Source organism: Anoplopoma fimbria, chromosome 6, assembly GCF_027596085.1.
Source record: "Anoplopoma fimbria isolate UVic2021 breed Golden Eagle Sablefish chromosome 6, Afim_UVic_2022, whole genome shotgun sequence".
In the NCBI taxonomy this organism is placed as follows: Eukaryota; Metazoa; Chordata; class Actinopteri; order Perciformes; family Anoplopomatidae; genus Anoplopoma; species Anoplopoma fimbria.
The window spans coordinates 15,105,857-15,130,791 of record NC_072454.1 but is presented as its reverse complement, the minus strand read 5'-3'; the positions used below and the strand labels follow the sequence as shown (position 1 = coordinate 15,130,791).

Sequence of the window (24,935 nt, the reverse complement as noted above, 5' to 3'; positions counted from 1 at the left end):
TTTTTAACTCTGTTTGACTCAATGTAAGTTGTAATAAAATAACATTGTGTGCACATTATTTTTCTTGTGTTTTAAGTCTCTTTCTTTTCCTCTGCTAAGGATGCAAAACGTCTGGAGTCTGGTATTCAGTTCCTGAATGAAGCTGAGATTGCTGGCTACCTTTTGGAGTGTGAGAATATCCTCAGACAACAAGTGGTGGACATCCAAATTCTTCTGGATGGGAAATTCCCCTTTGCAGATCAACTTGTACAAAGGTACGAAGTATATCCTCTTGCAAAAATAACACACTGTATTTTGTTTCGCATACATTAAGGAATCTCATATTGTTCCATTTTGAATGCAGGGTGTCTAAACTCCGGGATGAACTTCTGGCCCTGAGAGCAGAGTGTTCTTCTGTGTACAGCAAAGGTCGCACCCTGACGACGGAACAAACCAAAATGATGATCTCAGGCATCACACAAAGCCTAAACTCAGGCTTCTCTCAGAACATCAACACGAGCATGACACCAGCCCTGACTCCTGCACTCACCCCAGGGGGGTTAGGTACCCCTGGGTCCACATTCACCTCTAGCCTTACACCGTACACCCCTGCCTTGACCCCCGGTCTGCAGCCTGCTTCGGTCCAGAGCTACATGGGGAGTGGTGGCGGCATGGACCCAGGCAGCCTCAGGCAACTGAAACACATGCAGATCCGCAAGCCCTTACAGAAATCCTCACTGGCAGACCCTAACATGACCGAAGAGGAGGTCAACATGAAATTTGTTCAGGACCTTCTGAGCTGGGTGGAAGAGATGCAGGTGAGTTGTCACAATCGGTGGGTTTATAAAGTACTGTGGCTTTAATTGTACGCACTGAAAATAAGAAACTGACTATTTTTTATTTTTTTTTGTATTAAAGTTGCAGCTGGATCGTTCAGAGTGGGGATCTGATTTGCCAAGTGTGGAAATACATTTAGATAACCACAAAAGTGTACATGGAGCCATTGAAGAATTTCAAATGAGCCTTAAAGATGCCAAACTGAGTGAGGTAAGTGTTTTTGTATTTTACGTCAGTCTTTTATAATCTTAGTGAAACCATCATTAATCCAAATAACCTATAACCTAAATGTGAGTCTAAAGTGGTGCTGCAGATGCTGCCTTAACTCTTAGTTACTGCAGAGGGAATACAAGACGTAAAACATGCTTTTGTTTTCCCAGATTCAGATGACCATCCCCATGAAAATAACTTATTCAGACAAACTGAACCAACTAGAAAAGCAGTATGAAAGGCTGTTGGTAAGTGATCTGTTGAGCTCAACAGCAACATTCAAAAATTTGTGAAGCAATAAATGCGATAACTTTTTATGTGCTGCTTTCTGTAGTCTGACTGAATGAATGTCTTCTCCTCTCAGAGCTGTTCAAGGGAGCGACAGAGCCACCTGGAAAGCCTGCATGACTTTGTGTCACAGGCGACTCAGGAGCTCATCTGGCTGAATGAGAAGGAGGAGGAGGAAGTTGCCTTTGACTGGAGTGATCGCAACGGCTACATCTCCAAGAAAAGAGACTACCATGCTGTATGTTTTTGTGTTGTCTAAACAGACTTTTTAATTAACTGTAACTCAATCTGTGAAATCTTCCGTGCAGACAGAATAACAAGGGCTTGTTCAGGCAGTTCTTTTGGGTGTATCTGTTTGGCCACGTTACAGCTGCATCAATTTAATAAACAGTAATCTCAGTGAAGGGATATGTGTATTGTGGCCTGAATGATTACCTTCAAACTCTGTGAGACAGGGTATGTGATTGTGTGAGAAGATGGAGTGGCTCTATCTTTGCCACAGCTGGATGCCAGAGATACTCAGCTTAATGTCTTTATCCAGGATCTGATGAGGGAGCTGGACGAAAAGGAGGAAGTGATCAAGTCTGTGCAGGACAAGGCAGAGTGCCTAATGCTCAAGAACCACCCAGCCAGGCTCACTATTGAAGTAAGCCCAGTTTTTTCTTTCTTTCTGTATACTCAGCTCTGCGGTCAGTATGACAGTAGTCTCCACCCTAAATACTGCTCCCACCATGATTCAAATATTTTCAAGTCTCTAAATCTTCTCATTTTAAAGCTTCTATAACTGGATGTCATGTGTTTCTCTTCCAGGCGTACAGGGCCGCCATGCAGACTCAGTGGAGTTGGATTTTACAGCTCTGCTCATGCGTAGAACAGCATCTCAAAGAGAATGCTGTTTACTTTGAGGTGAGTTGCTGACTGTTTTTCAGTCAATGACGCCAAGTGCATTTGTTTGTCACATCTGATTTCTCGCTCTTTGCCTCTTTGCAGTTTTTCAGGGATGCCAAAGAGTCCATGGATTACCTTAAGAGCCTGCAAGATTCCATTCAACATAAATACAGCTGTGATCAATCAAGCAGCCTACACAGACTGGAGGATCTCATTCAGGAGTCCATGGTAAACTGATACTGAAGATATGTGAAGTGTGTGTGTTGTGTAAGTTGCAACAAAAAAAATAAAATAAACCACTTTTTTTGTGGTATGGTGTGTCCCTAGGATGAGAAAGAGCAGCTCCTTCAGTACCGCAGCACTGTGGCTGGGTTAGTGGGCAGGTCCAAGAATATTGTGCAAATCAGACCCAGGAACCCTGAAAGCCCCGTGAGATCCTCCATCCCTGTCAAAGCCATCTGTGATTATCGTCAGATAGAGGTACACAGAGCTTCTCTATGTCAAATTACCCCACATTTCGTCTCAGTTCTTTCCACGGATTTATAGTAAATCTATGCTTTATCACAACTCTTTCAGATTACCATTTACAAAGAGGATGAGTGCGTACTGGCCAGTAACTCTCACCGGGCCAAGTGGAAAGTCATCAACCCAGCAGGCAATGAGGCCATGGTGCCCTCTGTGTGTTTCACTGTGCCTCCACCCAACAAAGAGGCTGTTGACATGGCTACAAGGTGAGATCCTATGATGAGAGGCTTCATTTGTTGTCCTTTCCTTCAAATTGAAGTTTATCCTTGAGTTCAAAGCTCTGGTGACAAGACTCTGGTGGGATACATAATTTCTGCCTCTTGCTTTTTCCTGCAGAACTGAACAGTTATACCAGGACGTCCTGGCCCTCTGGCACCACTCCCACATCAACATGAAGAGTGTGGTGTCTTGGCATTATCTGATGGCTGACATACGTGCCATCCGCAACTGGAATTCGGCCTCAGTATGTTTGAATTATGAATTTTTCCTTTTTAGACTCTTATCCATCACACTTTTTAACACTTGCTGATGATCGTTTATGATAATCAATGTTTGTCTTATTCTCACTTTTATTTCCTTCAGATAAAGACCATGTTACCAGGTGAGCATCAGCAGGTCTTGAGCAACCTGCAGTCCCACTTCGAGGAGTTTCTGGAAGACAGCGAGGAGTCCGAGGTATTCACAGTGGCCGACTGTGCCCAGCTAGAGAGAGACGTTGCGGCCTGCAAAGAGTACTACCAGGAATTACTCAGATCTGCAGAAAGAGGCAAGGCTCAGATTCCCCTTTTGTCCCTCCCAACAATGAGTTGCTGGTGTATATTGAACTATACAGGCGAGGGAAACCCATGGTTTTTAAGCCTTTTAAGCTTTAAGTGATGCCTCCTGGAATTATGTTGTTTTTTACTGAATCAAGAAAAAATCTGAAAAAGATTGGTTGGCTATGCTGTGAATGAAAAGCAAACACTGGGAAGTTGTTAATGCGCAGTTATGTTTTTTTTATAAATACTACATGTATATACATGTTCTACTCAGCCTTATGCTGGGATAATGATGCCACCTAGTGGTGCTTTTGTGTGCTATCAGTTCATGTGTGTGAGACTATGCATGAACATTCCCACTATAAAATAGTCGTGATTTTGAGATCAAAGTTCATTTTTTCATTGGCTTTTTTTTGTTTTTCAAAAATAACATAAATGTCCTTTTCCAGTTAGAAAATCAAACATATATTCACGCTGTTGTGTGAATATTTGTTCTCAATATATTTTTTTGGTATACAGAGGAACACGAGGAGTCGGTACACAATCATTACATCTCAGAAATACGCAACTTCCGAATGCATCTGGAGGCCCATGAAGAACACCTGATCAGGCAACTTCGCACACCGCTGGAGAGAGACGACCTGGAGCAGAGTCTGCAGCGCATCACAGAACATGAGGTATACGTCTAGGTCGCAATAATCATTTAACATATTCAAGAACTTCATTTTTTTTAATACTGAATTCAAAGACGCATTGTAATTGAATCCATTACAAATTCAATTTAATTTACTTTTCATTATATCACACCTTCCATGGTCAGCTTATAATGTCTATAACATCATACCAACAACCGATATGCCCCCCCCCCACACACACACACTCATTTTCGTTGTTTTCATCCTGATTTTCTGCATGCCACTCTGCAGAGGAAGACAGCGGAGCTGAATAAACTGAAGGAGGACCTTGACGTTATGAAGGAGAAGTGTGAGCTGTTCCTCCGACAGGCTGCAGGATCTCCTTCTGTGCCAGCACTTTCCTCTGAACTCACCGTCCTCATTCAGAGCATGAGCCAAGTGTACTCCATGTCTTCCATTTATATGGACAAGTAAGACACTCCCTTCATTGTCTAGAAGTAACCATTGCTACATTTAGATATTTTTTACTACATAGGTATTTGCATTAAAAGTACCTTTATTGGAGTATGTTCCCTTTGTTTTGCAGACTGAAAACAGTGAGCTTAGTGGTGAGGCACAGCCAGAGTGCAGAGGCACTAGTTAAGACCTACGAATCCAAACTCTATGAGGAAGACGCTATGAACTCTGACCTCAAGTCCATTGAGACAGTCATTTCAACTCTTAAGGTAAATACAACGAGGATTCAACACTTCACTAACATTGGCATCATTTTTTTGTTCATTTTGAGTAACCATTTCTCCTTCTGCTCACAGCAATGGCGGACAGAGATTGACGAGAAGCAGGAGGTGTTCCATGACATGGAGGATGAGCTGCAGAAAGCACGGGTCATCAGCGACCGCATGTTTAAGGCACATAACGAGCGTGACTTTGACCTGGACTGGCACAAGGAGAAGGCTGATCAGCTGAGCGAGAGATGGCAGAACATTCACTCCCAGATTGATGGCAGGTTAGTGAGGATTTATCTGCATTAGAGGAGATAATATATGACATTTGTGTGCAAGTGTTATAAGTCTAAGTATTGTTTATTGACATTAACCATTCAATTTCAGGCTTCGGGACCTGGATGGCATCGGCAAATCTCTGAAACACTACGGAGACTCCTACAGTAGTCTTGATGAATGGGTTAGAGAAATGGAAGCAGCACAGATAAAGGCCCAAGAAAACAAACCTGAAGACAGCAAGGCACTGGCTGAGCTGTTAAACAAACAGAAGGTAGGACAAGAGTTAACTTCTTCTCAATAAGATAAAGACATTTAAATACATAGATACATATATTTCAAACGTCTGTGTTTTCAGGTCCTTGTTGCCGAAATTGAACAAAAGCAGAGCAGAATTGATGAGTGCCAGAAGTACTCAGAGCAGTACTCATCTTCAATTAAGGTAAACTAATTTGTACTCAATTTTCTCTTGGTTTCTCTGATATAGATCCTACGAGATAAACATCCCATTCCATCTTTGTTAGATCTAAGGTGAAAATTGCTGTAGTTGCGGAAGAAACAACTTTGTTATCTTACACATAAATCTCTCTTTAGGATTATGAACTACAGCTGATGACCTTCAGAGCGATGGTCGACTCCCAGCACAAATCCCCTCTCAAGAAAAGGAGGATGCAGAGCTCTTCTGATGCCATTCAGCAGGAGGTAAACCTATGATTTAACTTTGGTAGGGCAGGAAATCTGTGCTCTATGTAGAGTACATGTTAATGACATCAATGTTTCTTTTAATTTGGCACAGTTTATGGATCTCCGAACCCGCTACACTGCTCTTGTGACTCTCATGACACAGTATGTGAAGTTTGCCAGTGAAACACTGAAGAGGACTGAAGACGAGGAGGTAAGAGATCCATATTCTCAATACCTCCCTTTTTTCTTTATACATTTACATTAAGTTCTGCAGGACATTTTAGACTTTTAGGGCTGTTTGGACGCTTAAACTTGCCATGTCTGTTTAGCTTTACCTTCTAATCTTTGCATGATGCTCAGGTCTTCTGTATTGCATCAACATATTTCACTGCCTCACTAAGATGTAGTGCATCATAAAATAATGTAACAAACTCTGTTTCCCCCTGGGTTGTTTCTATTATCATATATGGTGAGCTCATCACGAGTGAAGAAATTTGCTTCAAAGTGTAAAAGAAGCAAAGGAAATGTGCAAATGCGGTGCATGTCTGCATGTACAGACACTTTTTATTGCTGGTGACGCTTGCTTGCGGTGAGGAGAGAGCCTTTTTATTCTTTGACGGAAAGTCTTTCTCACATGGCTGTGGGGAAATAAAGCCTCTCCAGGAGTTTGTGTAGTATTTTGTAAGTATTAGTTTTAACAAAGGTTCAGTGATCAAAGCAGTGACTTGTGCTGTTAAAATAAACTTGAATAGATCTAAAATCTTGTTGATATATTGGGCTTTTAACCCTCCAAAAATATTTCGGGCTAACTGAAAAGTCCCGCCTTCTTGAAATTCCTGGAGAGATTGCTTTACATGGCTGCAGCACTCAGGTAAGAGGTAAAATATTCATGAAATTTATTCTACAATTTCTAATAAATCTTGAAACAGTGGATGACTTATTTTTTTGCCTCATAGAGCAAAAAGGCTTTTGAGAGAGCAGAGAAAGCAAAAAGAACAAAGAGCGTGGAGCTCCAAAAAGCTGCAGGGGAAGTAGAGAATAGTCAACTAAAGCAGCGGGTCCAGGAACAGGAGGCTTTGCTGGTTGAAAGACAAGCACAGCTGGAAAAGTTGGAAAGAGAAGTAGAGACTCAAGAGAAGACAATTGATGATCTAACCTTTCAGAAATCACAGCTGGAGCATGACGTTAATCAGTATCGCACCAAGTTAGAAATAGCGGTTAAAGACAAAGCTGCCGGTGAGCAGGAATTAAGCCACACAAAACAGCTAGTTGAGCAGTCAGAGGCCAGGTGGTCTTTGGCTCAGAAAAATCTAGAAGACCTCTTAAAGAAAACCAGTGATGGCCAAGATCTTAAGAAACAGAGCCCCAAACTTCAGAGAAAAATAAACGTAGAGGAAAGTTCTGAGGAACAGGTGCAAAGTCAAGTCCAGGCTAAAGAAAAGGATGTGGCTCAGCTGCCTTTGTCATCTGACAGTCAGTCGATAGGCGCCAGTGAGCCTGAGTCATCTGCAGTCAGAGAAAATGACATCATGATGACAAATATCCTGCAGCAGAAAGTGGAGGAACTAGTCCTAATCCAGAAAAAAGCAGAAATGGCTGAGGAGAAAACCCAAAGTTATAAAAAGCTGTTGGGTGACAGCAATAACAGACTGAAGAAACTTCAGATGGACATGGAAACTGAAAGGATCAACATGAGACAGAAATCAGAGGATCTCCAACAGGAAGCGCTGAACACGAAGAAATCCATCAACGACCTTCAGGAGGAAATCAGATCTCTTCAAAGAGCAAAGTCCTCATTGGAACATAACACTTTTTTCCAAAGCACTGAAGTCAAAGGCCTTAAAGACAAGTTGAAGATCACCCAAAGTGAACTGCATAAGAAAGGCTCCATTGAGCAGGAAAATAGTCTCAAGATTAACAACCTAGAAGAAGAGGTAGCTTCCAAGCAGGCAGTAGTAGATCAGCTCAAGTTTAAATGCAATGAGTTGACAAGGATAAATGTCTCATCCGACAGTGATATTAGAGGTCTTCAGATCCAAGCAGAGTCGCTGCAAAAAGAGAGATCATTTTCTGAACAAAAGATCAAGTCGCTAAAGAGTGAGATAGAGAGCTGGAAACAGCAGCTTCAAACAGCTAAGGAAGAAAACAACCAAATGAAGAGAACAGAGCAGGCGTCGCAGCTTAAATGTAAAAATCTTGAAGCCGAAATTCATGAAAGTGAATTAGTTGCTTCTCAATTGCAGAAAAGGGTAGATGAGCTGAAACAGATTAATTTAGAGATGGAAAATAATCTGAAGAATTTAAGAGCTAAACTCGATCAGGTGACAATGGAAATAGACAGCAAGGATCAGCAAATGAAAATATTCAAGTGTCAGGCGGAGGGCACCAAATCACAAGTTAGAATTATTGAAGAGGAACTAAATAAGAAATCTCAGACATCCCATGAGCTTCAAATGAAACTGCAGGATTACAGCGAGGAGGTGAGGAAAATGACTGAACTGCAGGAGAAAATCGACACACTTAATTCAAAAATTGCCAATTATGAGAAAGAAATAACAACTCTGAAATCTGAGCTGAAGGCAGTGGTTGCTGATAAGAATTCTGCAAACCAAAAGATCCAAATGCAAAATGCTGAAATGAATGATTTGAACATGATGCTAAAGAAACGAAATGCAGAAATGCAAAAAGAATCTGCTGAGAGTCAAAAACATCTCAATAAAGTCAAGGCATTAGAAGATGAGCTCTTCAAACATACGAACAGTATTAAAGAATTAACAAGCAGCTCAGATAAAATGACAGGAAACCTAAAGCAGGAGATGTGTGTTCTTCAGAACGACAATAGAGCAGCAGACAGGAACTTAGAGAACTTGAATGTTAAACTTTCAGAGCTCAGCTCTACCCTACAAATAACTAAAGATGAATTGTTGAAAGAGACCAGAGAAAGAAAAGTCAAAGAATCTAAATTATTGCAGATGGAGACTGAGCTTCAGAAAAATAAAGTTACAATGAAAGAATTAATGTTGAGTTCTGACAAATCCCGATCAAATCTACAACATGAAAATACGATCCTTAAGAGGGAGAAAGCTGATACGATAGAGAAAATGATCTCATTGGGATCTGAAGTCAGAAAAGTGAAAGAAACTCTGCAATCCACCCAAAAAGAAACTGAGCAAAAGCAAAAGGAAAACTCTGTCCTTCAGCTGAGGTCCCAGCAGATGGAAGAACAACTTGAAAAGTGCAAGAAAATGCTAGAGGAGTTGAAAAGTAAACTAGAACTCCAGAAAGAGGGCTATGAGAGGCAGCTGTTGCTAGTGCGGACTGAAGTAGAGACAAAGCTCAGTTTACTTAAATCTGAAATCTCAAGTGAAAGTGAGATGTCACATCAGCAGTCACACAGTGCAGAATTAGCAGAGATGCTAAACAAGTATTTCAAACAAGATGTGAAACAGATAAAAACAGTGTATCAAACCACTTTGGAAACAAAGCAACAATCTGACCAACTACTGCAGCTGCAGAGCAAAATGGATAAACAGCAGCAAGTAAATACGAAGCTTGAACACGACCTTGCAGAGGCTAAATCAAAAATTGCCAAACATGAGGAAGAGAGGCTTATACTCAACTCAAAAGTAATCGCTTTACAAGGCCTCTGCAATGAGCAGTCGAATGAGTCAGCTAAGTTGACAGATAGCGAGTGGAAAATGACACTAAAGGAAAATGAAGCCAGATCTCTTCGGGAACAAATAGAGTCGTACGTCAAGGAGGTGAAAAGTCTTCAGGAAAAGCTTTTGACGCTCGGGGTCAGGATGAAGACTGACAACCAGAAGATAAACAAACAGGAAGTCGTTGAAACCAGCCGTCACTACGTGAAAGAAAACGAGGCTGCTTCGTTGAAGACAGAAAATTCAGTTAGGCAGAAGATGGTGCCCTCCTATGAAAAATACAACCTGGAAGATGAGATTCTCAAAATGAAAGTTTCCTCAGAGGTATGGATGAAGTTAGTTCAGCATTACTGCAGCACACTATTATATTTATGATAAATACAGCACATTTAAATGTAAAAACATTTTACATTTTTTTTACTATTCATCACATTTTTTTAGCAATTGTAGGTAACTGTTACTGAACTGTAGTGCTCTGTAACTTAAAAGTTCTTCCAATGTCACATCTACAGATAGCAACAATGGAGAAAGAAAATATTCGTGAAGGTCTGAAACAAGTCAAACATGATAAAATGGAGGTCACTCACAGCCAAAGCCTTCGGGATTCACCATCAAAGAAAATGTTGAATAGCTCTACTTATCAAAGTCTGAATCTCCTTCAAAAAGACAACGTGCAAAAGAGCAAAATCAAACCTGATGAGCCCATGACTGTGACAACACAGGGATACATGGCTCTGTGTGGACTAACAAACCAACGGCCAAATGAAACACAGAGCATCACCAAGACAAGAACGTATCAGATCAACGAAACATGTGAAAACACATCCGACACTGAGGGAAAACTGAGTATTCAAAACTTGATGAAGTTTAAGTTCTTGGATGAAGAGGTTGTGCGTAAGTTTGAGATGGGTCTCGTCATAATGGAAGACCTGCAAGCATCTTTTGCTCAGTTTGCCGTGAAACCAACTGCTATTGCTGGAGTTTATGTGGAGTCAAGTAAGAAAAAGATATCCTTCCTAGAAGCTGCTGAGAAGGGCTTCTTAGCAAAGACGTATGCTCTGGAGTTCCTGGAGGCGCAGGCTGCAACAGGAAGCCTAACTGACCTGACTACAGGGCAAACACACTCAGTGGTGGAGGCTCTGGAGAGAGGTATCATAGAGACAGGCCTGAAAGATAAACTGTTAGAGGCTCAGAAAGCTGTTAGTGGCTACATCCATGCTGGCAAAAAGCTGTCTGTGTTTCAGGCGATGGAGGAAAGGATTCTCGATAGATACAAAGGCAAGAAGATCCTTGAGGTCCAGGTAGCGACCGGAGGACTTATCAACCCAGAGATTGGTGTCAGGGTGCTGGCTAGCATTGCTGTCGATCAGGGTCTTTTGAACAAGGAGACTCTACAGAGTCTATATGATCCAATCAGTAACCCTAAAGGTTTCCACAACCCTGATACCGGACAGAAAGCGTACTACTCTGAAATACTTAAGACGTGTCTTTATGACATTGATGGTGGTGTGTTTCTCTTCCCATTTGGTGAGAAACATCTGACAAACACCTCGCCAACGAGTTCCCATAGAGTTTCTGTTGTCAGCAGCAGCTGTGGCATCCAAATGTCAGCGTATGAAGCATTCAAGGGGAGACACATTGACAAGAGCACGTATCTGTTTCTGTCACAGCAGGAGAGTGAATGGCAGGAAAAGTCCATAGCTGACGGCAGTGGAAGCCAACTTCACATCGTTACTGATGTCAAGAGTGGCCGCCAACTTTGTCTAGAGTCCGCTCTGAGTCAGAGGTTTCTTGAAATATCCGAGCTTGAAAGCTATCGCAGTGGCCTTCTTAGCATCTATGAGATTGCGGATATCATATGTTCAAGAATGGTGGTTGTGGAAGATGTTAACAGCCCCATCGCTGGTCTCTGGGACGTCACTTGGAGGAGGAGGCTGTCAGTTTTTCAGGGTTTTCAACAGGGCTTCGCTGATAGAGCCACTGCTTTAAGGCTGTTGGAGGCCCAGGCCTGCACTGGAGGTATTTGTGACCCCTCTTCAGGGGAAAAAGTTACACTTTCGGATGCTCTCAAAAGAGGTCTTTTAGATGAGGCGTTGAATCAGCAGCTCCAACAGTTTGAGCAGGTATTTCGTGGCATTGTTCACCCCAAGACTTCAAGGACTTTGTCCATCCCTCAGGCTGTTCAGGAAAATCTCCTCCCCAGAGATGCCGGTTTGCGCTGTATTGAATTCCAGCTCCTGACTGGAGGATTAATAAGTCCTGACACTCATGACAGAGCCTCCCTCGAGGAAGTCATTCAGACCGGCCTTGTCGACAAAGGTACTGCGGCTGTTCTCAAAGATGAGAAGTTTCACACCAAAAGCCTCACCTGTCCAAAGACCAAGAGAAGAATCACGTTCAGGGAGGCTCTTGAAAGAAGTGTGTACGACTGCCACACGGGGTTAAGGTTACTGGAGGCTACGAAAATCCATGGTTTTGGGCCCAAATCAACATTTCATTATGTTTGTGCATATAAGTAATAAACATTGTAAATTCTTGTCCATAGCATAAAATCAAAACCTATAGTAAATCCTTTGGTTTTCTGTTTGGCTGTGAAGTTACATTGACTTCCCTGAATGTCTTTTTTTTTGGTGTACATACATGTTTAATATACTGGTTGATGCAACTAACAATTGTTCTTGAGCTTTTGTGTTTTAGTCTGATTATAAATGTGTTTTAGCAAAGCCCCTCTCCTTTTAGGATTCCCCACTCAAGTGTTTTTTGTTTGTGTCTTTTTTACAAAGTTAACAATCTTGTCAAAAACCCATCTGCTTTAATTGTAGAGATCTGTTGATGAGGAGAAGAGAGAGCATGGTGATAAAGTTAGCAAACTATTGCACTGGATGTCCAATGTGAAGCAGAGCCCAAACAATGATGGGAATGCTCTGAAAGATAGCAATGCCAACACAGATGCTTCTAATAAGCCCCAGGTAAATGATGTGTACTGTTTTTTGTGTTTTCTGGTGTGTCCTGTTTTCACATACTGCCACATATTTGTTCTATGTGAGAGAAAGCTTTGGTTTAACAGCAAAGAGTATTTTACTGATCAAAATGATATTGCAGCCTTTTTGCCGTCACAGTGTATGATTTCTAATAAAAACACACTGGTACTTTCTGATTCATGTAATCCATATATTTCACACTATAGGTAGTGGGTGTTATAACTGTATCATATCTCTTGTACACAAAAGAATGACTGATATGGATTTCATGATATATATATGATTATTTCAATCACCCCCAACTGATTCAATAACATCAAAAGTTGCACAAGCACTCACATTTCAGAACAACCTCAGTGACTAATAAATGAAATCGGCCCAACAGTTATTGAAATATCAAAATACATTTCAGATTTTTGCCCCTGTGAGTCCATTATGCATGTCTTATAGTCCAAAGCTGACATTATTCAAGTTAAATGTTAGGTTTATCACCATGACATTGTATTTGTGATAGAATGGTGCTTAGAAGCAGTTTGGTGATTTATTTTGATGTGATAGAATAGAAAAAGAGAATAGACAGGTACATACAAAGGAGTTTAGACTATCATTACTGATGTACTATAATAACTATAAAGTACTACAGTAACGAGAGTTGACTTGTTGCTAGAAGTTGTTTTGCTCTGTGTTGCCAGCTCAAATCAGTAATTTAAGTTGAGCTAAACTTTGTAATTAAGCAGTTTTAAAGCACAACATCCAGTCAGTTAATCCAGATTTGACGCTCTATCCATTCAATAATCGATGTAATAAAATTGAGCCATCACTTGGACAATGAGCACTTGATACACACATTTCATTTTATATTTGTTGTAAACATTGCAACCACAGTTAAGGTAAAATTAAGTAAGAAAAATATAATGTTTGATTAATATTATTTATTTAAGTATCTTTTTTTGTTTTAGTACACATAAAAAATATGTAAGTAAGGTTTGTTATATGACATTTTTTTTAATTATCATTTTCTTTTACATTGTGCATACACCAATATAAATAAAATTCCAATCCCAACAATCAAATTTTAATAATGACAGCTTTGGACTTCCTTATTTTAGTTTTTACTTTATCAAATTATGAAACCATCTATCTGAATGTGTTTTGAATATCCTGTCTCTCTGTGTAATGAAGAGAAAACAATTATGCACAATGCAAGCAAATACAAAACTATCACAAAGTCACTGAGGGCCCAGTTTTCTTTATAAATCAATTGATATATTTTGTATAAATAACATCATTGAAAAATATAAATCAGTTCTTTGAAACAATAATAGTGTGTGAGTATTTGTGAGTTTCATGTCCCTATTTACGAAAGTGATATTCTGGAATACAATATTGTATGATGACTACTCAAAGAGTAGTATAAAAGTAAAGAAAAGTTGTTGTACTGCATATAAAGTATTAATACGCCACTGTTTGATGTTCCAGATGTCAGTTGAGGAAATGGTCACTAAGAAGGAACAAATTGCAGAAGCACTGAGAGCCACACAAATGATACTGAACAAACACAGTGACAAGTAAGTCCAGCTTCTGTGGCCGACATGCACAATATGCAATCAGCTGTTTAAGGTCTGTCAGCATCATTTTTGGTGTTTTGTCTTACAGAATGACTGAGGAGGAAAGAGAAAAGGCCCAGGAGCAGCTGAAGGCGCTCAATCAGGCCTACAACGAACTCTCCCAACATTGTTCAGATCAGACAACCTCTGCAGAAGAGGTTGGACTCTTAGCTGTTTCTTCTATTTGTGTCTACAAGTGTGTTGGAAAGCAGCGCCACCTGATGTTCAGCTGCATGACTAACATTTTCTCCTCTTCTCCTAAGTACAGTATGAGCAGTTGTCTTTTTGCATCTCTCTTTTGATTCTCTTACATTGGGTACAGAATCAAGATTTATACAATTGAAGCCCAGAAAATCTGAGTATGCTGTAAACATGCGTAGTTGCGCCCGGCTTTGGTCCTAAATTTCTCCATTATTAATGTGCTTGACTTCAACAGGATAACAGATATGACACATAACCCTTTACCTACAGTATGTGATGTGATTAACTACCCTGTTTTTGCAAGATGCTGGATACTTCATTCCCAGATGCATGATAGCTTTAAATGTATTATCCGTCGCTCTCCTGTTGCAACCCTGATGCAGTCTTGCACTTGTGCACATGATCTTTTAACATGCCCATATTTGTCTGGTGGTGAGTATACATTTTGTCTTGATTTAGAATAATTTACTTGCAAATTTGACACAATAGATAATACAGATTTTTTATGCTGAAAGCAGTTCTGTAATTTGTGAAATTGTCCTTTTCTTTAGGATTTAAAATCCAGTGGTGCAGGGCTTGGGACCGGACCCATTAGTGGCCTTATTGATCAGATAACTGGAGTCGCTCTGCCAGAAGCCCAGCCTGTGACCTCCAACCTCTTTCAGTCAGAGTCGCATGTCTGTCTGGACCGGGACGATGCTTTCCAACAAAATCTCCTTTATAAATCCACGCTGGACCACTTTCCAAAGCTTATTGAAGCAAGCAAGTGCACACACATCTCCTCTGTGTCTCTCTCTGACATAGCAGCAGCTAGGGAAGGAACCACGTGTGAAGACCCGATCATCAAGATGATAGAGGTCAAAGAGGTCTGTGATGGATTGGAGGTGTGCTACACAGGGGACACAATGACCCTGGAGAGTGCTTTTCAGTGCGGTGTGATATCTGCTTCAGTCTACGTAGAGATCCTTCAGAGGCAAAAGACCAGTCAGGATAATACTAATCACAGTGCTGCTGAAGATGTGTCACTCTTAGAGCCAGTGCAGGAGGTTAATAGACTCATATTAAAGTGCCTCAGCAGTAATAAATCACTGACATCAGGGAGGAGTATTACCGCTTTGAGGTCTTTTTCTGATGGTTTAAGTGACCAGGAGACCATGTCAGAGGAAGTTATGAGTAATGATGAGGGGCTAAAGGTGGATGCAGCCGTTCAGTGTGATTTGATGCGCTTTAACAGCACACTCATTGTGCTTGAAAATCAGCGGCAGGTAATGGGAATAGTGTTGCCTCATTGTGGGGATATCCAAACTGTGTCCACCTCATTCCAGTATGACCAACAGATCACCAGTGATGAGTTTACCAGCACAGTGTTCTGTAACCGGGAGAAGATAGCAGCTTTTTACATTCCAGAAAATTCAGAGGTGGTAGACATCAACTCTGCCATTCAGAATGGTTTGATTGACACTTACACAGCAGATATTCTGAAGTCTATAGAAATTCCTGATGTGCTTCCTGATGTTCACCACCTTAACGACAAGTTTTCATCTTGGCTTATGTACAGAAAACTCACAATTGACGGATGCCATCATGCTGCAGATTGCTTGAAAGTAGATAGCGTCCCTACTCACGCAGAGGCAACTCAGCTATTCATCTCCTACCTAATGTTGAACAGTTACATAGATCCAGAGTCAAGACAGAGGGTTCTAATACTCGATAAACAGCTGAGTAAAATGGTTCAAATTTTTCTTGAAGATTCAGTATCTGAAAAGACTGAGAAAAATGTAACGTCTCTGACTTTAAATGTTGGAGATCTTTCAGAACGGGTAGATTTGGAGATACCACTGCACATAAATGAGGAGACAAAGGAGATGATGAAAAACAGGCAACACACATTTGATCAGAATAATTTTGATTCCTCGCTCAATGGAAGAATTAGCTTTGATAAAAAAACATCTGCAAATGCCGGGCAGTTTTTAGATGATGACATTGGAATGGATACTACAGAGCAGGGTGTTGAGGAAGAAAACATGTTTCAAAACAACACAAACTGGACAAAGTCAGATGATTTTGCAGAGAGAGGTTGTCAAAATAGTTTCCAAACTGATGATGAAGGTGCTGATAGTGAAGGTTTATGTAAAATGTTTAGTCAAACTTTATACTCTCCGAACAGAACAAATGTTGGCTCTCCGTCGGGGATGTTTGACTCAGAGTGTTCAATAAAATCCTGCCGTCAAACACTTCCACAATACAACACTGAGTCACTTTGTAGTGAATCAGAAGGTACAGATATTACCCAAGATGAGATTTTATGCTCCAAGGGCGTACTGGAGGGACAAAATGAGCAAGACTATGCTATTCATCTTCTGAAAGCACATATGGGGGAACAGGACATTTTAGATATCACCTCTGGGAGGCGTTATGACCTGGAGGAAGCTCTCAGTCAGGGACTAGTTAACGAGACGACAGGGATGAAACTGCTTGACCAGCAGTCACATGAAAAACAAAGTGTTGTAGGAGATGAGGAGGACACAATGTCTGTTTTAAAACAGCCAGTGTCAGATGCATCAAAATCCTCAAATATTGCTCTTAGTTTGATAGAGCAGCAAAACCTTTTGAGGTCTGGTTGCACCATTAGTGTCAGTGAGTCATTTCAGTCTAGATCAGATAAAGATGACCGTGTTGACTTAGACCCTGAAGCCAGCAGTAACCATGAAGAAAACTTCTCTCACTCCATCTCTGCTGATCACGATCTACGTTTAATTAATAGTAATGAGACTGAAAACATGCAGACTGAGAGGAAGGTTGTTGTTAAGCTGCTTGATCTGACTGATGAGGAGGCTTATAATAAAGAGGGAGAGAATGGAGATGCAGAGCTAGATTGTGACACAGCAGGAAATGTTGGAGAGATGAGTAATTATCGCCCTCATTCACCTCCCTCAGTTGGCGATTATGAGTCTCTGATGAGCTCACCCTCCTCATGGAGTCAGTTTACCGCAGAGTCTCTTCATCTTGTTGACAAATCGCCTTTACTAGCTGAAGACAGTGACTCACAGGCTGTAATCAATAGTCAACTGACAGATATGGATGTTGTGATAGAAAACGTTGCTCCAACCACACAGTCACGTCCATCTAGCTCTGATCCAGAAATCCTCACAGAATATTCCAATTCTATTGATCACCCCAAATCAGACAGCTCACCTATTGATAAAGACTTTTTCATCGCCCAAGTGGGAAATCAGAAAGTTAGTGGGAGTGAATTAGACATTTCCTCATCACACCGCAATGTGATGTCTGAGCAATGCAGAACAGAGAATGACACAAGTGCACTTCAGTCACCTTTGGACAGCGAGCCAACTCCGAGTGTAGGTTACTCATCAGCCAGAGATTTAGTAGAAAGTGCAATCATCTCAGAGTCCAAGGTTAATGGTAACTATGATAACAACATTACAAAGGATGGCAGCATAAACACATTACCTCAGCAGGCAGCACTTCATTCAGAAAGTGAGTTTAGTGTTGGATCTGAGCCCGGCTGCTCTCAAAATGGTCAGAGTGTGCTTGTTGGTGAGAGATCTCCACAGTCACCCGTTGTTTCCGATGAAGTCACCGCAACAAAGGCTATTAATCTTAAGTGTTTTGATGTTGAAGATTCAGAGCACTACAGTCAAACTAACAGCAGAGTTTCTCTTGAAGCAGTTTTGGCTGGTAAAGATTCTATACACAGTGCTGCAGAGGATGTTGAGTTAAGCACAGAGAGGCAACATGAGGACATTTTCACCAGTGATACAAAGCAGATCTCTGCGTTAAATCATGCAGAGAAGGCAAGAGATAAAGAAAATATTAGTGGAAATGTTTCTGGGTCAGAAATGAACTCAGGACAGACTGAAACTATATTGGGATTAGGTTCAGGATCTGATATTCTACAAGAGGAAAAACGATTACATATGTGTGCTTCTGAGCATCTCCAGGTAGATACTGATTTCCTTTCAGACGGCTGCATCGCATCTGATGCTTCCTCATCAGTGTTTTCTAATGATGTAAAGACACATGTAAATGATGAAGGGGAAGGAATTACAAAGGGGACTGATGTCAGTGATTTGCAAAAGGCTCAAACTCGAGACACTGAAAGCTCTATCGCAGTATTTCAGAATACTCAACAACCTTTAGACAAAGGTGGTTTTCAGGAGAAAGACACACCTCATGGACTCATAGAGAGCAGTCACCCAGACCTTCTCATGGATTTGTTGAAGCAAAACACCCTCAGTTCAAACAACAAAGACACAGGAAACTCAGAACTGATAATGCAGGAAGAGGAAGTTGGTGAAAGGACAGAGCAGTCGGATGCTCCAAACATCCAGCTGCAACTGCTGCAGGTTCTCAAGACTGTTTCCTCAGGCCAAGACCTTTCAATGCTCCAGGAGGTGATGGACACTCTAAACAGTGCTCTGGGGGGAGACTCTCTGGGGGGAGACTCTCTGGGGGGAGGCTCTCTGGGGGGAGACACTCAGGAGGAGAGGTGGCACACACTGGAGAGCATCAAGGAGGAGAGCTCAGAGGGAGAAGACGAGGAGTCAGCAGAAGATGACTCTGGTCTTTGTCGCTCTGCTGCAGACAGTCGCCCACTGTCTCCTCAGTCGTCTGGCAGCTCGGATGTCTGCAAAGTTGAGAAGGTGAAAAATAAGGTACATGTCATGTTGTTTCAGTGTTAAGACAATCCCCTCCCTTAGTTTTTTATCCAAGTAACATCTGCTACTCTTTTGTTTTTTTGTTTTTTTCCCCCTTAGCAGTTCTCCATCCAGGATTTCTTGGAGTGTGTTGGGAGACTACAGGATCACGCTGATGTTTTAGAAGATGTCAGAAAAGACCTTTTAATCCAAGCACCCATTGGCAACAACATGGAAGAACTGCAGATTCAAAAAGAGGATTTTCAGGTTAGAAATGAACAATGTCAAACAACATCATATGTTCTCTACTTTTCCCTTATGTACAAACATGTATGCATTAGTTCCTGACAAAATGTGCTTTTATTATCCAGGCTCTGGAGTCCCAACTTTCCCGACTGACTGGTGTTATGACAGCAGATATGAAGAAAGCCCAACAGCTCTTAAATTCTGCTGATGAGGACATTCCCATACAGATCCAGAAAGATTTGTCCTCGACATATCTGGATTTAGAGCCAAATGTTACTGCTGTTTCCAAAATGTGTGCAGAAAGGAGTCACTCCCTAATCCAAGCGATGGAAACTGGAAAGGTCAGTGCTTCACTGCAAGTTATCAAAGTTATGTAATAGTTTCATCAACGATTGACTTCTGTAAATGTGATTTTCTTTGTTTTTTAGATGCATTTGGAATCAACGTACCAGAAACATCTTAGTGATCTTGATGAACTAGCGGGCCTCATCCAAAACAACTCAGGGTTGTGTGAAGCGGATTTAAAACCATGTGATGTGGACAAACTGAAACATTTGATTCAGAAGAACAAGGTATCTTTTATATAAATGTTATTTTAAACATCCAATATCTACAGTAACTACAGAAACTTACTCTGCACATTTCTGTCTTTTCCTGCAGGACTCAGAGAGCAGTCTGCTAAAAGAAGCCAGGCACAAGTTAGAGGATGTCACATTTGATATCCAGTGTTTTATTTCTGAGAATGCTCAGTTTCTGAGTCCAGCTCAGAGCAGCTACATCCTCAAGTTCCTCAGCACGACTCAGCGAGCGTTCAGGGACCAGACAGAGAGGCTTGTTACCCAGAGGAGTGCCTTGGATGTCCTACTGGACACCAGGGAGAGGGAGAGCCAGCAGAAGGTCTGCCTGTGGAAATACAAGATGATATCACAAATGTCTACTTAAAAAAACAACTATGTATCTATGTTTGGTTTAAATGAAAGTTGATAATAATTGCTCACATTGCATGTAGAGTGGGCTGTATAAACCATGTTATTGGTCAGATTTAAGCAGTGGAAGTATCATTTGTGGATAAGAATATAAAGTAGATCAATTTAAACATATCAAATAAAGACATGTAGTACATGCAGACGTGAGAGCTAACAACAAAAACATGTTATTGAGATAAATAATTTATGATAAGGCATTTTCACATATGTGGTTTCACATTATTGGTACACAATTTTTTCAAAGTTGAGTGTGACATCTGAACCTTAGACACCAAAACAAAAATGATTTATAGTCTCTTAAAGAACCCTGCCCAATTTAATTTGTACAAATGTTGATATTTGTGGATTTAGATTACAAATTAAAATTTCTTCTAAGTAATGAGTATTTAACAGTATCCCAGCGTTTATAGTTTTGACCATTATATTTCAATGTGTTTAAAAAAATAATAATATTATGAAGTGAATTATTGGCTTTTGCTTCCAGGGAGGTTTTATTGGGAATGCCTTAAATGTTTTGCGAAAATAACAACTTTGCATGCTCACGTGCTTGATCGCATCTGCAGACTAACTCTTTGTGCTGGTTATATCCTACAGGCCTTCAAGACAACAGTGCACAATTAACAGTGGACAAAATGCACCTTCTCTGTTGGATCCCATTCACCCACAACAAACCCAATAACACACAGGACATAATGTGCTTATTACAATCTCGAGACCAAAGTGGCGAATGGCGAAATAGCATGTTTACAGCATACCAGATTTGTACACTATTATGATGAAGGAAAATGTGTACTAAAGCAGATTTTGCATGTTACCTCTAAGTGCTTGAATCGTTTCTCCTCCCTTGTATCAATGTTTGTTTTCCCAATTATTGATTTAGACCAAAATAATAACCCTGAACACTGTTGTAGGATTTTGGGGGTTTGTTTCATGTGAATGTTTTATTGATTGTCGATCTGAATATGTTTAATCACAGCCTTTTATGATATTTATCCGGTGTTTTTTCATTATTGTTTGACAGTCTTTGTTGGAGAAACAGAAGGAGTTTACAGAAAAGTTGGAGGAAGTGTGCGATAATCTCACCCTGACAGAAAACCATCTGATTGGTCATCAGCAACAGACTGGAAATGCAGAGTGTGTCACAGACCTGCAGCAGTACCAGCAGGAACACCAGGTTTGAATTACATTTCCTTTTGCTTTTAAGAAGTACAGTATAGTCCAGGAGTTCAGCCGTTTCATTCAGTGACTCTATTTTTCCTCCTCCTGATCTCAAGGCTCTGCAAAAAGACGTATTGACAAATGCCAGTGCCTTGAATGACGTCATCACCAGTACTAAGAAGTTTCTGGAGGAGAACCGGGGCAAGCTGAATCCCGATCAAATCGCCATTATTGAGAGCAAGTTGGAGGAGGCGAAAAGCAAAGCAAAACTGATCAACCAGCGGGCCGAGGAGTCCAGGAAAGATTTGGAGAAGGTTGTTACCACAGCCATAAAACAGGAGAGCGAAAAGGTCAGATTTCAGATTACCTCCATACAGTTTGTGTTGTCTGTATAAACTATGTAATGCATCATATTTTAATCTAATGTCAACGTTTTATTTATTGATTTTTCACTTTTCAGTATGATGTTGATCTGTAATCCTTCTGTCTTTTCAGGCAGCAGCTGTTGAGCGACTTGAAGAAAGTAAGAACAAAATCGAAGATCTCCTGGACTGGGTATCCAACATAGGGAATGAAAACGAGAGTGGTCTGGATAAAACCGACCATATAAGTAAAGAGAATGGAAACCTGCCAGAAGAAACGTCAGCCACGGGACTGATAGGAACGGATGATGATGCCAATGGAAACGCTCTACAGACCACTGAAAGTGATTTTGGCAGAGAGAACAGCGGGGAGAATGACGCCTCCCTGCAGCTCGACAAGGAGTATGACAGGGTCAAGGTATGGTTGATTTGTTGCAAAAATGTAGAGAGAGAATTGTTCCTTAGCGGTTCATACTTTCATCTGGTAGTGTATTGGCATTACTTGAGGCACATCATGAGTAGATCAAAGGTTAAAAAGACACAAATAGCAAAGAAATGCAGAGAGTAACAATAAAATCCAAAAGTTATATATCAATATCTAGATCTGTTAAACAGTAAATGCCAACAAATATAAAAGCTGATTAAATAAGAAAAATAAAGTGTGAAATTTAAATACAGGTAAGAAATTTTACAATTGAGTTTTTACAGATTTTAAATTTGATATTAAAGGAAAAGGAAAAGTTGATACTGTAGACCAGCCTTTAAATACAGTAAAGATAAAAGTAAGAAATAATGAAGAAAAACATATATTAATAATTTATACAGCCGCTGTATAAATTATGTAACAATGTTTAAGAAAAATGTGTAAATAAAAATTATAATTATATTTATTGGATGTGCATTCTCAAGTCTTTAACGTTCCCGCAGGCCCGCCATCAGGAGATTCTGTCCCAGCAGCAGGATCTGATCATGGCCACCCAGTCAGCTCAGGCTCTGCTCGACAAGCAGGCAAACGTGCTGTCTCCGGAGGAGAAGGAGAAACTGCAGAAGAACATCCAGGAGCTGAAGGGACGCTACGATGCCTCCCTGATGCAGGCGGAACAGCAGATGAAGCAGGTGCAGTGTGTCCAGGAGGAGCTGAAGAAGTTCCAGGCTGACTGTGAGGAGTTTGTGGGCTGGTTGGACCAGGCAGAGGGAGAGGTAGAGCAGCTGGGCGCTCCAGTTAGCTCCCTCAATATCCTCAGTGATAAACTCCAACGGCAGAAAAGCTTCTCAGAAGATGTGATTTCCCACAAAGGGGATCTTCGCTTCATTACCATGTCAGGACAGAAAGTGCTGGAAGTGGCTAACGCCTGTGGATTGGCTGACTCAGCGGCTAAGAAAGCTCTGCAGCACGTTGATACCTCAGGAACCTGCTCTGCTGTCAAGGACAAGTTGGATTCAGCAGCCAGCCGATACAAAACACTACATTCACAGGTATTTAGTCTGCAGCTGATCAGATGGATCTGGAGAGGTTGCAATTACTTTTTCTTGCCACTGGATGGAGGCATTTGTCTTCATTGAAATCTAATATGTCACACTGTCTTCTGTGAGCACTTTGAGAATGTCAGTGTCAGAGAAAGTGACAGTTTTCCATCTATTGCTCATTGTTATATTCATTGTGAGCCTGTGTACTTGATTATAATTATCTGTTATCTGAATATATTATCACACATACAGTATCATTTATTTTCCTTTGTTTCAGTGCAATCAACTCGGCAACAACCTTAAAGAAGTGGTTGACAAATTCCAAAAATACGACGACTCGAGCGCCGGTCTATTGAAGTGGCTCAACAGCTCAGAGGAGGAGGCAAGAAAACAGCAATCCGAGGCCATAGCAGCTGACCCACAAACACTACAGAAACAGCTGGAGGAGACCAAGGCAAGAAAAAACTGCAAGCCAGAACTGTAGTGCCTAGGCCCTGTTTCGACATCGAGTGCTCAGACGTTTCTCAGATTGTGGTCTTCTTTATCTGGATGCACATTTTTCTTCATATTTCTGTGAGGCCTCGCTAATTCTTGGGGCCAACACAGGAGTCGTATTAAAAAGCCCTTGTGATCTTTCTTCCCATTTGATGCATTACATTTTGATGAAAAAATTGGATCTTTACAGTTAAAGTTCAAAAAGTCTGGTGTTTGAAGAGAAGATCAGATCAGATTAGACACTTTATTTAGCCCGAGGGAAATTGTAATGCAGCAGTTGCACTTCAAACATTTATCAATGTGATGTGAACTTTAATGGATGTGAGGTTATGAGTAATCTAAGTAAAGAAATAAAGAAACGCTTTATTAAGAAGTAACACATGCAGAACTTGGGAGCACTTACTGGGTTAAAAGGTCATGGCACAATAGACCTGCCTTACCATATACAGTGTTTCCACTGACTTCAGTACAACACAGTTATTTTTAGCTCTGTGCTCAAATTCAAACCCACATGTGAATAGTTAAACTCTGGTTATGTGAAGCCTACAGGAGGATAAGAAACCATGCAGTCTTTGTGTCAAAGATTTTGGCAGCAGTTAGATTTCACATTTCTCTGTAGGGAGGTAGTGACTTACAGCAGAGATATGCCAAGATAAGAGGCGCCTGTGGGCCAACCAAGAAACACTATTCTTCTGGCTTTGGTTACAAATCACTGCAAATAATACTTTCTTCCCTAAAGCCTTTCTGTAAATGTAAGAGTAGAGGCAGACAGGTTCATTTAAAAATGTCTGTGGAATCACTTTATAGTTTCAATTTACAGTAGATATTATCCAGATGTTGTTGCACATTATCACTTTTTACCTTCAATCTACCACACAAGTGAGATGCGTAATCTGTACAGTACAGTTTAAATGTAGGCAGAGGACATTTATTTATGTGAAAACGGTTTCATTTCATTTTTCTCATTGATCCACAGGCCCTACAAGGTCAGATGACAGGACATCAGACTGCTATCGACACATTACGCAAAGCAGCTGAGTCTTTGATAACATCTGAAGGAGACCTGCTGAGCAACTCAGACAACATCCAGGAGACAGTAGGTGAGGGAAAAATCAAAGTAGGGATCAGGTTTGTGATCTGTAGAGAATGTGAATGATTGTATGTGTCTTCATTGACACTCAAATCAATTTGGCCTTTATATAGGCAAATTGAAAGATGCCAGACATGGAAATGTCTCATAAATGCTTGTGATAGTTTAAAAATAAAATATTTCAAAGCACAAGCTTAAAGTTCATAAATCTCATTGCCCTGCA

At 40.8% G+C, this 24,935-nt stretch overlaps 1 protein-coding gene across 1 annotated transcript in view; it reads left to right on the top strand.

Moving 5' to 3' along the window:
- The window catches only part of dst (dystonin), a 92,388-nt gene that overhangs the window by 29,068 nt on the left and 38,385 nt on the right, over positions 1-24,935 (top strand). Inside the window, exons 13-46 of the mRNA XM_054600452.1 lie at positions 100-254; positions 344-797; positions 898-1,026; positions 1,197-1,274; positions 1,391-1,552; positions 1,856-1,960; positions 2,125-2,220; positions 2,305-2,430; positions 2,530-2,682; positions 2,779-2,933; positions 3,064-3,190; positions 3,310-3,493; positions 4,005-4,162; positions 4,412-4,590; positions 4,707-4,845; positions 4,933-5,126; positions 5,230-5,392; positions 5,477-5,560; positions 5,713-5,820; positions 5,915-6,013; positions 12,284-12,430; positions 13,922-14,010; positions 14,099-14,207; positions 14,802-18,926; positions 19,029-19,175; positions 19,280-19,495; positions 19,583-19,726; positions 19,815-20,051; positions 21,162-21,314; positions 21,415-21,648; positions 21,794-22,078; positions 22,588-23,136; positions 23,405-23,581; positions 24,599-24,722. Coding sequence (XP_054456427.1) covers positions 100-254; positions 344-797; positions 898-1,026; positions 1,197-1,274; positions 1,391-1,552; positions 1,856-1,960; positions 2,125-2,220; positions 2,305-2,430; positions 2,530-2,682; positions 2,779-2,933; positions 3,064-3,190; positions 3,310-3,493; positions 4,005-4,162; positions 4,412-4,590; positions 4,707-4,845; positions 4,933-5,126; positions 5,230-5,392; positions 5,477-5,560; positions 5,713-5,820; positions 5,915-6,013; positions 12,284-12,430; positions 13,922-14,010; positions 14,099-14,207; positions 14,802-18,926; positions 19,029-19,175; positions 19,280-19,495; positions 19,583-19,726; positions 19,815-20,051; positions 21,162-21,314; positions 21,415-21,648; positions 21,794-22,078; positions 22,588-23,136; positions 23,405-23,581; positions 24,599-24,722 — 9,784 coding nt within the window. The remainder of the gene's footprint in view (positions 1-99; positions 255-343; positions 798-897; positions 1,027-1,196; positions 1,275-1,390; positions 1,553-1,855; positions 1,961-2,124; positions 2,221-2,304; positions 2,431-2,529; positions 2,683-2,778; positions 2,934-3,063; positions 3,191-3,309; positions 3,494-4,004; positions 4,163-4,411; positions 4,591-4,706; positions 4,846-4,932; positions 5,127-5,229; positions 5,393-5,476; positions 5,561-5,712; positions 5,821-5,914; positions 6,014-12,283; positions 12,431-13,921; positions 14,011-14,098; positions 14,208-14,801; positions 18,927-19,028; positions 19,176-19,279; positions 19,496-19,582; positions 19,727-19,814; positions 20,052-21,161; positions 21,315-21,414; positions 21,649-21,793; positions 22,079-22,587; positions 23,137-23,404; positions 23,582-24,598; positions 24,723-24,935) is intronic.